Raw genomic sequence first — 11,160 nt, 5'->3', positions numbered from 1 at the left:
AATGATCGAATGAATGGAAGGTCCTGGGGTGGGGTAGTACTTGGAGGTTACTTAATCACACTTGGTAAATGCTGCATTTTGAATGATGTCATGTTTTGATCTTCTCTGTTCTTAATTTGTCACTGAATAAAATGGAGAGCACCTATGCTGGCATTCTGAACCTGGGAAGTTGCCTTTCCTTGGCATTACGTTACATTATGGCGTAGTCGGCAAAGAGTACCCCTGCAACAACAGCACTGTCCTTCACCAGTGGACAGTATTCACTCTCTGTCTGCAGGACAGTCTCAGGAGCTCTGAACCAACAGCCAGGTTCCCAAACTTCTGCAACAACAGGACTGTCTTTCACCAGTGGACAGATCTGGCAAAACAACATCAAAACAGACAGACAAAGTACCAGCAAAACAGTCATGTCTCCTCAGTCCTTGGCAGCTCCGGGGGCAGGTCTCAAAAGTCCTGGGCAATTCAAAGTGGCCACCAGCAATCCTCTTAGTCTCTCTCTGCCTCCACAAGTGCTGCTTCCAAAAAGCTACTGAGACTGTCCTGCAGACAGAGTGAATACTGTCCACTGGTGAAGGACAGGGAGGACTTGAACCTGCATCTTCTTTAGTCTAAGATCGGTTATCTATTCACTAGGCCACAGTGTCTTTCAATCACTGAATGGTTAATATTATTACTATTATTTAAATAAGGGAGGAGAAAAGTATAAAAAGCTTCCTTGTGCTAAATATTGTGTTCCTTCAGTGATCCTGAGACAAGGGCAGGGCAAGCCTGGCCCCTGGGCCAACCCAGGCATTGTTGTTTTAGCAGTAGCAACTATTAGAGCAGTCATATCTAAGAAGCTGCAACCAACCCTGATCTTAATGATGGCAAATGTTAACCTCTACCTCCAGCTCTGTCCAGACTGCACCATACCTAAGGGTTACACATTGACTCCAACCTTGGACATAAATTGATCTCTAATATTTGCTCACCATCACACAAGAGTGTGCTACTTTACTGGTCCTAAGACTAGAGAGTGTGGATGGCTCTCTGTAAATCCCATCTCCCACTACTGGGGGAAAAAATGACACTAGGTACCACATCCTGATAGCTAAAGAATGGTATGTGCAATTCTTGGTTAAGCTCTTTCCTACCTCCATTATCAAGCATGGTAAAAATAGCATCTGGTTCCTATCTGCCTGCCATCCCACCATTTGGGTTAAGGAAGATGCCTGCCCTCATATGCTCAGTACCCTCATTTGTCTTTAAAGCAAAGTTGCCATCATATAAAGTGTGGTGGAAGAATTATGTTTCATCCCATGCCCTGACCTTGACCCTAATCAACTCAATGAAGTTACCCCCATTCTATACCAATCATACCCATTACAAAATGTCAGAATTGAGGAAGCCACTTGACCTCAGTTTCCCCATCTGTCAAATGTGGACAATAACACCTGCTGTATCTAACTCACAATATGGTTTCAGTAACAAACTAAGACAATGAACAGAGAACTATATCCCTGGACAGATATGGCCTCGGGAAAATCCCATATATGGATTCTCTCTTCTCCCAGTATTTATACACAAGTGAAATCAAGTTATAGTGGCCATCAAGGGCACTGTTGAAGAGAAAATGGAGAAGAAAAGTCACAAAAGGAAGCCATGCAGCCTCAAGGAGGAGTGGGGATAGGCATTTAGCCCCAGACCACCCTGGTGCTGAATGGGGAAGGGTTCATAGGTGGGTGGGATGATTAGGAGCCTCTAGTCTTTTAAAGCACCAGATGGCAGGGTTGGCCAAGCCTTTCTCCCCTATGAGGTGCCTCCCTGAAACCCTGCCCAACCACCTGTTCCCTGCAGCCATGTGGGACCCTCAAAGCACAGACCCCAGGGCCATCACTCCAATTCTTTGTATTCTAGGGGCAGCCCTGAAGAGATATGAAAGCACTTTGAAAAAGCAGAAATCCCTGTACAAATACAAGGCCTTACCTTTTCTTATTGTGCACCCAGAGAGCGGGTGCAGTATCTGGGGTCTCATGAAAGAAGGAGCAGTCCCCTCTGCAGAATATAGGGCAAGAGGATTTCAAGGGCAGCCAGGATAGAGGGGAGATCTCTGAAAATCCTTCTCCAGGACACAGGGTTTAAACCTGGCCAGAAAGGATGTGTGTGGAGGAAGAACACATGGACCCAGGACTGAGTCACCAGTGGTGAAGAAAGGGCCAGAGGCTTCCCTAAGGAAAGCAGCCAGAGCTGGATTCTAATCTAGAGTCCACCACTTACCAACTGTGTGACCTTGAGGAAATTACTACCCCTCTCTGGACCTCAAGTTGATTCTTCTATCTAATGAGAGGGCCAGACTAAACAAGCTCTAAGGTCCCTTCCAGCTCTGACATTTTACAAGTCTGTGATGGGATATCTAAGTTCTAAGGCAATTGACAAGGGGTCTATTCCACATACAGCAACCCCAAAGTGGGGCAGGGGAGAGGGAGGAGGGAGGAATGGTACAAGTCATAGGCAGGAGACAAACATTGTGTTTACATACTAGCACATAACCACAGTTAACTTCTATCAGGCTCCATATCCATGGCTCAAACCCTCTGGGTCTGATCCCTGAAGATTATCAATCTGAAAGATAGGGAATCGGTCTTTAGGATTTCTTCCTTGTCCTTTAGCAAGACCCAAAAGAAGTGTTAATAATGCTGGTGTCTAACAGACAAAACTAACTCGTCCCACCAAGCCAGCCCATGTGAGGTCAGGCTCTTTAGGGTCTGGAGGCATTAAATTGTTCACTTTAGAGCTGTTAGTTGACACTCCAAGGCATCCAAATATATCTAATAAATATCCCCTGGCTGAAATGGAGCTGAGAACAAGAAGGCAGATGAGAAAATGAGCTGCTATGCTCTTAATGAGTTTGTAACACTGGCCTTGGAAATCTTAGTTTAGCTGGCTGATCTGGCTTATTTCCTTTCTCACATTTCAAACCCAAAGTTAAGCCTGTAGGCACTGAGAAGAAAATAAAGTTTGTTTAGTCCTAGGAAAAAAAAAAAAAACAAACAAAATTACCCATTTAGACAAAGAGCCTATCTAACAGGTAAGCCCTGAACCAGATCCTACTATGGCAAAAGAGTGAAGTTAGTCTGGCTGGGTGACCCTGAGCAAGGTCACCTTCTCTAGGCCTCAATTTCTGCCTCATAAAAAGAGACAGTTGGACAGGACAGTCTCCAAGGTCCAACTGAGCTACAATATTCTATGGCTCTATGATCAATATCGAAAAATCACTAAACACCCATCACCAAATTCAGAAAAGCCAACCATTGAAAGAAATCCCACGCGCGCTTAACGTCCTTCCTCCTGCCTGCTCCCCTTTCGTGATTTTCTGAAGCTGTGAAATAGCCGTGACAGCTTGTGCTCACTCAATGGCTAAAATTTAGCGGCAATGTGCATATTCCAGGGCTCCCCTCCTTGCTCAGGCAATGGACAAGCCGAAAGCTTTCTCCCGGGCTCTGACCCACTGGGCACACGGGTGGCTTGAGGACAAAGAGGGGTAACACTTATCAACAGGGGTGACTTTACCCCACTTCCCCATTTTCTTGCCCACCCACCCCAGAGTGCAGGAGGTATGAAGCCCTGGCAGATATGGCCCCGCTCTTCAAAAACTATTGCATAAGTGCTGGGCTTGGCCCTCTTCTCCGCAGCATATTTCCCTGCTGTCCTCTGATGCTGGAAGGAAAGAAGAGGGGAGAGGGCTGGAAAGACAGGCCAGCCAGCTGCCTGCCTCTTCAGCAGCAATTGCAGGTGCCTGTGTGGACTCGGAGGATGCCCCGACTGTGCAGGTGGAGAAAGTTAAAGATCTCGGATGGCATGGCGTGGAAGCCAGGGCGAGGCTTCACGTTGTCGTAGTAGTGATGGGTGATGAAGAGTCCCGAGGGGTTCATGGGAAAGGCCCAGAAGCCAAACAGGTGGACCTCCTCACAGAGCTCCAGGGCCGCCGTCACCAGGATGAGGCCCGTGCTGATGCGCTTGGCACGCACACCAAGGTTGAGCCAGTAGCGGGACACGTTGATCAGATACTGAGGGTGGAAATAGTAGACCGCCTGCGGGGACTCAAAGTCATCCAGCACATACTTGACCCGGATGGAAACGTCGGTATTCCGGGTATTGTAGAAGGCGGGAAGAAGCACTGAGGCATTCTCATAGACCTGCAACACCTGGTAGAAAGGTCGTCTCCACTTCTCCAGCTTGTGGAACCTGGGGAAGAGCAGAGAGACTGAGCAAGGTGGAAAACATCTAAAGAAATGATAGAATTTTCATTTATCCTAATTAGACGTCATCTCCCTAGATTTACTTTTTTTTTTTGGAGGAGGGAGGGCAGGGCAGTTGGAGTTAAGTGACTTGCCCAAGGTCACATGGCTAGTAAGTGTTATGTGTCTGAGGTCAGATTTGAACTCAGGTCCTCCTGATTCCAGGGCCAGTGCTCTGTTCACCGTGCCCACATCTCCCTAGATTTGCCTCAACATTCTAGACTGCTAAGATCTTATAAAGGAGGTTATAAATTAAACCAGGCTGACCTGGGTTGGCTCCTGGTCATAATGTAAAGAAGACTCTTTTAGGGAATTTGGACAATCTAGGTGCAAATCCTTGCTCTCCTTATCTTTTCTAGAGGAGAAGACATCATGGTACAGCAGAAAAAAAGCCCAGGATTTAGAGCCAGAGAATCTTGGTTCAAACCCTAGTTCCGGTGCTTACCACCTATATGACCTTGGGCAGATCAATTAACTTCTCTGTCTCAATTTCTTTATCTGTCAGATAAAGATGTTGTATTAGATGGCCTTTGAGGGACCTTCCACCTCCTTTCTCTAGGCCTCACACCTAGAATGCCCTCCCTCCTCTCCTCCACCTCCTAAAATTCCTCTCTTCAATGTACAGCTCAAGGTGCACCTTCTACAAGATCCCTCATCCCCCCACCTGCTAGAGTCCTTCCTTTCTAATAGCATTTGTACTTAAAGAAATGCATATTTATTCTGTATCTTCTTTCATATGTATTTGCATTCCCTTTTTTTTTTTTTTAAGCAATTGGGGTTAAGTAACTTGCTCAAGGTTACAGGACCAGTTATTTCTGGGTGTGGTACTAAGTATCTTGGCCCGGATTTGATCCCAGGTCTCCCTACACTGGGGCCAGTACTCTTACTCACTGCTCCACCTGGCCGCCCTAAAGGTCTGGGTGTTTTTTTTGCATTCCCTTTTTGAATATAGGCTCTTGGAGTGCTGTGTTGCAGGCTCATACAGTGCCTGCAACACAGCAAGATTTGTTTGTGGATTGATTAATTGATTCCAGTTCTAACTCTATGTCCTGCTAAAACAGCTGTATGGTGGGAAGCAATTAACTTCATTGTTCTGAGCCTTGGCTTCCTCACCTCTTAAAGTCAGGGAGGCCCAGCCCTAACACTCACTAATCAGGTACCTCCGGGCAGACTCCCCATGAGCTTCAGTGTCCTCCCCTGTGTAACGGAAATTATACTATCTCACAGAGTCACTGTAAGGAAAGCACTTTGCAAATCTTAGGTTTCTACATAAAGGTGAGTTCTTTATTTGTGGCCTTGTCTCTTTCCTCTTCCTGCACAAAAGATTAGAAACCAGGTCTCCTGATTCAAAGTTTTGGGAAGCAAAGTCAAGATTGCTGACCTCTAGTATGTGGTATTATTTTCTCTACTTCACACAAATAATGTGGTAGAGGGGGGTGAGAGCTGGCCCCAAAGCCAGGAAGACCTATTTTAAGTCCTTCCTCTGACACAAACTGGCTGTGTCACCCTGGGCAAGTCCCTTTCTATCTTTAGGCAGTTCTCAAAGCCTCTAACTCGCAGAGCAGGTGCTGCCTACCCTGGAAGAGGGTGAATTTCTTTACCGATGTAATCACAGGTCTTCTCTAAAAAAAAGATAACTAACAACATGAGACTAGGTAATAGAAGCCATGAATGGTGAATGGAGCCAATGATCGGTGCTCTGAGACTTCAGAGGAGCATTAGGACATTAGGGATCGACCTGGAGTCAGAGGTTTCAGTTTTGTCCTTAAGTTTGTCTTCAGGCTCTATAGCCAAGGTTTTCTCTCATCAGCCCTTCTAGATGTGCATCCACTGCAAATCTGGACAAATGTGCCGTCGAAGTCATTCATGAGAGTGCTACAGAGCACAGAACTGAGATCAGATCCTGTTTGGAGATCTTCCAAAGAAATAGACCTATTGATGACCAACCACTCTTTGGGTCCAGCCAATCAACTGGTCCCGACATCCACTAATCGTCTATTTCTCATTTTTCACTAGTTGTACCCTCGGGTTCAACTTTATCATCATCATACCCTCCCCCCCAGGAAAAACTCATCGCCAGGGAAATTGTATTAGCTTTGGTATTCAGATCTCAGTTGCCTCTGTCCCTCTGATTGGAAGATGGAGTAAAAAAAATTCTCCCAAAGCTTCCATTGAAAGAGGGTTTGGAAGCCCAGCCAACTCTTCTTTGATCACCGGCTGCACTTCTTTTATTCAATTACATCATCATTATGCCTTTGTGTTGGCTATTTCCTCCTCCCTCCATTTTTAATTTCCTTTTGTGTTTTGTCTCCCCCTATTCGATGATAAACTACAGAAAAGCAAGGACTATCTCTCTTTTCCTTATTTGTGTCTCCAGAGCTTAGCACAGTGTCTGGCATATAGTAGGTGCTTAATAAATGTTTATTGTATTATATTGTATCTCATTGTTTTGGTTTGGTCATTTTCAGTAGTGTCTGACTTTTCATGACCCCATTTTGGGGTTTTCCTGGTAAAGATACTGGAGTGGTTTGCCATTTCCCTCTCCAGTTCAATTTACAGATGAGGAGACTGAAGCAAACAGGGTTAAGGGACTTGCCCAGGGTCACACAGTAAGTGTCTGAGGCTGCATTTGAACTCAGAAAAATGAGTCTTCCTAACTCCAGACCTGACTCTCTACCCCTTGCAACACCTACCTGCCCATATCATATACTATCTTATATATCTTGGCACTATATACTACATATACTATCTATATATCATATACTATCTTATATATCTTTTCCACAATGGTAGCATGACAGAATTCTAAAACCTAGGTATATATACTATAGCCACATAGTCTCTGTATCTATCAGTCTAGTAAGGATAGGGACCAAATCTGTGATTTTCCTTATTTAGAGAACTCCCAGATGAGGAAACTCCATCCATCAAAGCAGATTGGCACCTTTTCAGAAAGTTGTCTAAAGCATTGAAAAGATGACTTTCCCAGGGTCATATAGTCAGACCAGTATATGTCAGAAGTGGAACTTGAACTCAGGTCTTCATGACTTTGAGGTCACCTCTCTATGTATTTTAGTAACTGCCAAAAAAAAAAAGTAAATTAGCTTAGTCTGGCAGGACCTCTTCTTATGAAGTCATGCGAGAGCTTTGTGATCACTCCTTCCTTTTCTAGATGTTCATGGACCTTCTCTTTAATAGTACATTCCAGAATTTTGCTGGGAATCAAAGTCAAGTGTGCTGACCTACAATGTGAAGACTCCATTCTCTTCTCTAGTTTGAACATTAAAATAACATTTACCTTTATGCCATCCTGTGGCCCCTCTCCTCTTCCCCTTGATCACACAGCAATCACTGATGATGACAAAGAAATCATACCTGCCAGCTCTTTCAGTCATGGAGGATGTAATCCCTCTAGGCCTCTCTCTTAGTAGCTTCCAAATCATCATGAGTACAGATTCCTTACTAAACATTTTTGAATGGCCAATAAGGGATCAATGCCATCTTGGAGGGAAGCCTCTAGTGGAGTGCTCTAGAGATCTGTCCTTGGTCCTGTGATGCTATAAACAGTTTTGTCATGAGATTGTGAGCTCTCGGGACTGTCTTTTGCACCTTTGGTATCCCCAGAATTTAACAAAGTGCCCAGAACATAGTAGGCACTTTGTAAATGTTGACTGACTGACTGATTGTCAGTGATTTGGATGGAGGCACATCTGCTATGCTTGCCAAAGGTTGCTGTTGTTTAGTCATTTCTCAATCATGTTCAACTCTTCATGACCTCTTTTTGGGGGGTTTCTTGGCAAAGATACTGTATTTGCTCTATTTACTCTATATTTACTCAAGCTGAGCTTACAGTTTATTAAAAGCCTGATTTCACATGAACTGTGGTTTAGTCTTTCCCTCTCCAGTCTATATTTGTGCAGGTGCTTTCTAAAACTCAAGTGTAGAGCTTCACATTTGATACTATTAAGTTTCATCTAAAAAAAAAAGAATATAAAAATATTCTGTCCAGTGTGATGACCCACTGAAATCTTTTTGGATCCTGACTTTCTTTATCTACTATGTTAACTATCCCTCCCAACTTTATGCTGTCCATATCTGCAGCATGGGGCAGCTAGGTGGCAAAATGGTTGGTTGCAATGGGCCTGGAGTCAATAAGACCTAAGTTCAAATCCAGCCTCAGACACTTGCTAGCTGTGTGACCTTGGGCAAGTCATTTGCCCCTGTTTGCCTCAGTTTCCTCATCTGTAAAATGAGCTGGAAGAGGAAATGGTGTGCTTGCCATGGAAAGCAAAAGGATGAGAGTCCATTAGTAGAGGCAATGTCCAGAGTAAGGGAGGGGATAGTCCCTCATACTCTGCCTTGCCCAGAGCATATCTGGAGTATTATGTTCAGTTTGGGGCACCACACTTTAGAATAAATACCTCCAGGGGACACACAAGATGGTAGGATGGCTCAAAGGAAATAGGAATATCTAGCCAAGAGGAAAGACAACTTAGCTGGGGACATGATGGCTTATTCAAGTATTTGAAGGTCAGTGCTCAGCACAGTACCTAATACCTTGTTGGGTTTTTTAGCTGTTTTTCAGTCATGTATGACTTTTTTTTTGCCTTTTGGAGGGAGGTGGGCGGGGCAATTGGGGTTAAGTGACTTGCCCACGGTCACATGGTTAGTAAGTGTTAAGTGTCTGAGGTCACATTTGAACTCAGGTCCTCCTGACTTAAGGGCCAGTGCTCTATTCACTGTGCCACCTAGCTGGCCCAACATTTCTGACTCTTCATCAACCCATTTGGAGTTTTCTTGGCAAAGATACAGGAGTGGTTTACCATTTTCTTCTTCAGCTCACTTTACAGGTGAGGAAAGAAGCAAACAGGATTGAGTGACTTGCCCAGGGTCACACAGCTAGTAAGTATCTGAGGCCAGATTTAAACTCGGGAAGATGAGTCTTCCTGAATCCAGGTCCAGCACTGTATCCACTGAGCTATCTGGCTGCCCTTGATACCTGGTAGGTGCTTAATAAATGCCAAGGACTGGCTGTAGTATGGAAGATAAATTAGACTTGTTCTGCTTGGCCCTACAGGCAGATTTCACCTTTATAACAATGAAAACTACCCCAAAATGGAACGGGCTGCCTCAAAAGGTGGCGGGATTCCCCTCACTAGAAGTCTTCAAGCAAAGGCTGGATGGCCTCTTGTTAAGTGCCTCACAGAGGGAATTCTGATTCAGGTGTGGGCTGGATAAGAGGCCTCTGAGATGGACCCTTCTTACTGTGAGACCCTGTGACTCATCTCCCTAACACTTACTAGCAATCAACTCTGATCTTTCAGATTAGACCATTTCTCCCCTGCTTTTTACGAGGTGCTTAATAGCCTGTCCACGATTTAAGGCTTGAGAGAAAAGGGAAAGAAGTAACAAAACAAAAAAAGGAAGAATGAAGATAAAGAAGAGAAAGAAAAAGCTAGAAGGGAGGCTGACAAGGTCAAGAGAGCGAGTAAGTTAACTCCTCTTCAGTATAGATCTGTCTTTAACCAGTCCTCAGGATCTCAGCGTTAAAGCAGACAAACTTTCCAGTATCCCTAAAGTGCCGCTATATACTTCTGAGAACAACCTTTTGTCTCTTTTCTACTAATTGGATCGGTCAGACCTAGGGCCAGTCACTTCCTCTCTACTGTGGTTCCTTCTTTAAAATGAGGGCATTGGATTAGATCTTTAGGGTCTCTTCCCAATTGGAAATGTTATGGTTCTTGGATATAGGAGCAAGTGCTATATGCTAATTAAAGTCTCCGTGGCTGATAAAAGATTCTTGAAGGTTCAAAATGATCCTAAGTGTAACATTATACTCAGGTGTGGCATTATACATAGGTCTCCATTATTCTCAATAGAGAGAATACTGACTGGAGCTAAAGGATTTTATTTCAGACTCCACCTCTGACACTTACCTGTGTGGACTTGGACAAGTCACTTGCCTCCTCTAGGTCAGGGAAGGGGGAGGTTGGTATCTCACTGGATGAACTCTAAGGTCCCTTCTAGATCTAAACTCGAGCCAAGGCTCAGACTAACCTCTCTGTTATGATGCTGGGGTTCACAGTAACAACATCAGTCTTTGCCCCAACGTCCCCAGTATACTTCTCTGAGATCGGGGGTAGATTACACCTGCAGAGAAAATGACAGAGTAAAGTAAGATGAAGTAAATGAGTCCCTTTACCAGCTCTGTGCGCAGCTACTGGGGACCATCACAGGTCATGTTGGTCTTTGCCACTGGATTCCTCTGACTCTGGAGGAGAGAGTGAGGCTGATGATTTTGCACAGCCCTGCCTCACTGAAATCCAATGAGTGAGCCAAGACATCACCCATTATGTCATGTCATTGATCCTCTTTAAAAAATGAAGGACAAACTACAGCTGCTGGAAGGGGAAAGATGGGGTGGGAGTACGAGGAGGAAGGGAAATAATAATTTCTTGCCTGACTGTACTATTTGGCAATTTCTTGGACCTCACCCTGCCCCAGGAAGCTAATTATTGGAAAAAACTCACCCTCCTGCACCAGGCCTGGGACTCCACCTCATCACCACCCGCTGATTGGAAGGTAGAGCCAGGAACACAAAGCCTCTATTTAAGGAGGGAGCTCAGCTAAGCTCAGATATCTCCCCCTCTCTCAGCTGGTTGCACTTTGGGACTCCTCTGCCTTCTCTATCACTCTTGATTCCTTTCCTTTTCATCCTACCTTCCCCCTCCCCCACATTTTCTGCTTCCTTCTGTGGGTTGTCTTCACCAGTTGGATTGTAAGTTCCTTGAGGACAGATACTGTCTTTCTCTTTTATGTTGGTCTCTCCAGGCCTCAGCACAGTGCCCGGCACATCGTAGAAGAGAGGACAGATACTGTCTTT

General features: G+C 44.8%; 1 protein-coding gene across 1 annotated transcript in view; it reads right to left on the bottom strand.

The window, feature by feature from the left end:
* Nucleotides 1-354: 354 nt before the first annotated feature.
* LOC138174728 (alpha-2,8-sialyltransferase 8E) overlaps nt 355-11,160 on the bottom strand; it is a gene marked incomplete at its 5' end in the record, with an annotated part of 26,766 nt that continues 15,960 nt past the window's right edge. The window contains 2 exons of the mRNA XM_069105038.1: nt 355-4,224; nt 10,335-10,427. Coding sequence (XP_068961139.1) covers nt 3,756-4,224; nt 10,335-10,427 — 562 coding nt within the window. The remainder of the gene's footprint in view (nt 4,225-10,334; nt 10,428-11,160) is intronic.

This window comes from Petaurus breviceps, unplaced genomic scaffold (assembly GCF_028583685.1).
Source record: "Petaurus breviceps papuanus isolate PSGF00001 unplaced genomic scaffold, PetGlider_PUasm1.0 137, whole genome shotgun sequence".
Taxonomy (NCBI): domain Eukaryota; kingdom Metazoa; phylum Chordata; class Mammalia; order Diprotodontia; family Petauridae; genus Petaurus; species Petaurus breviceps.
This window is presented reverse-complemented; position numbering and strand designations above follow the sequence as displayed.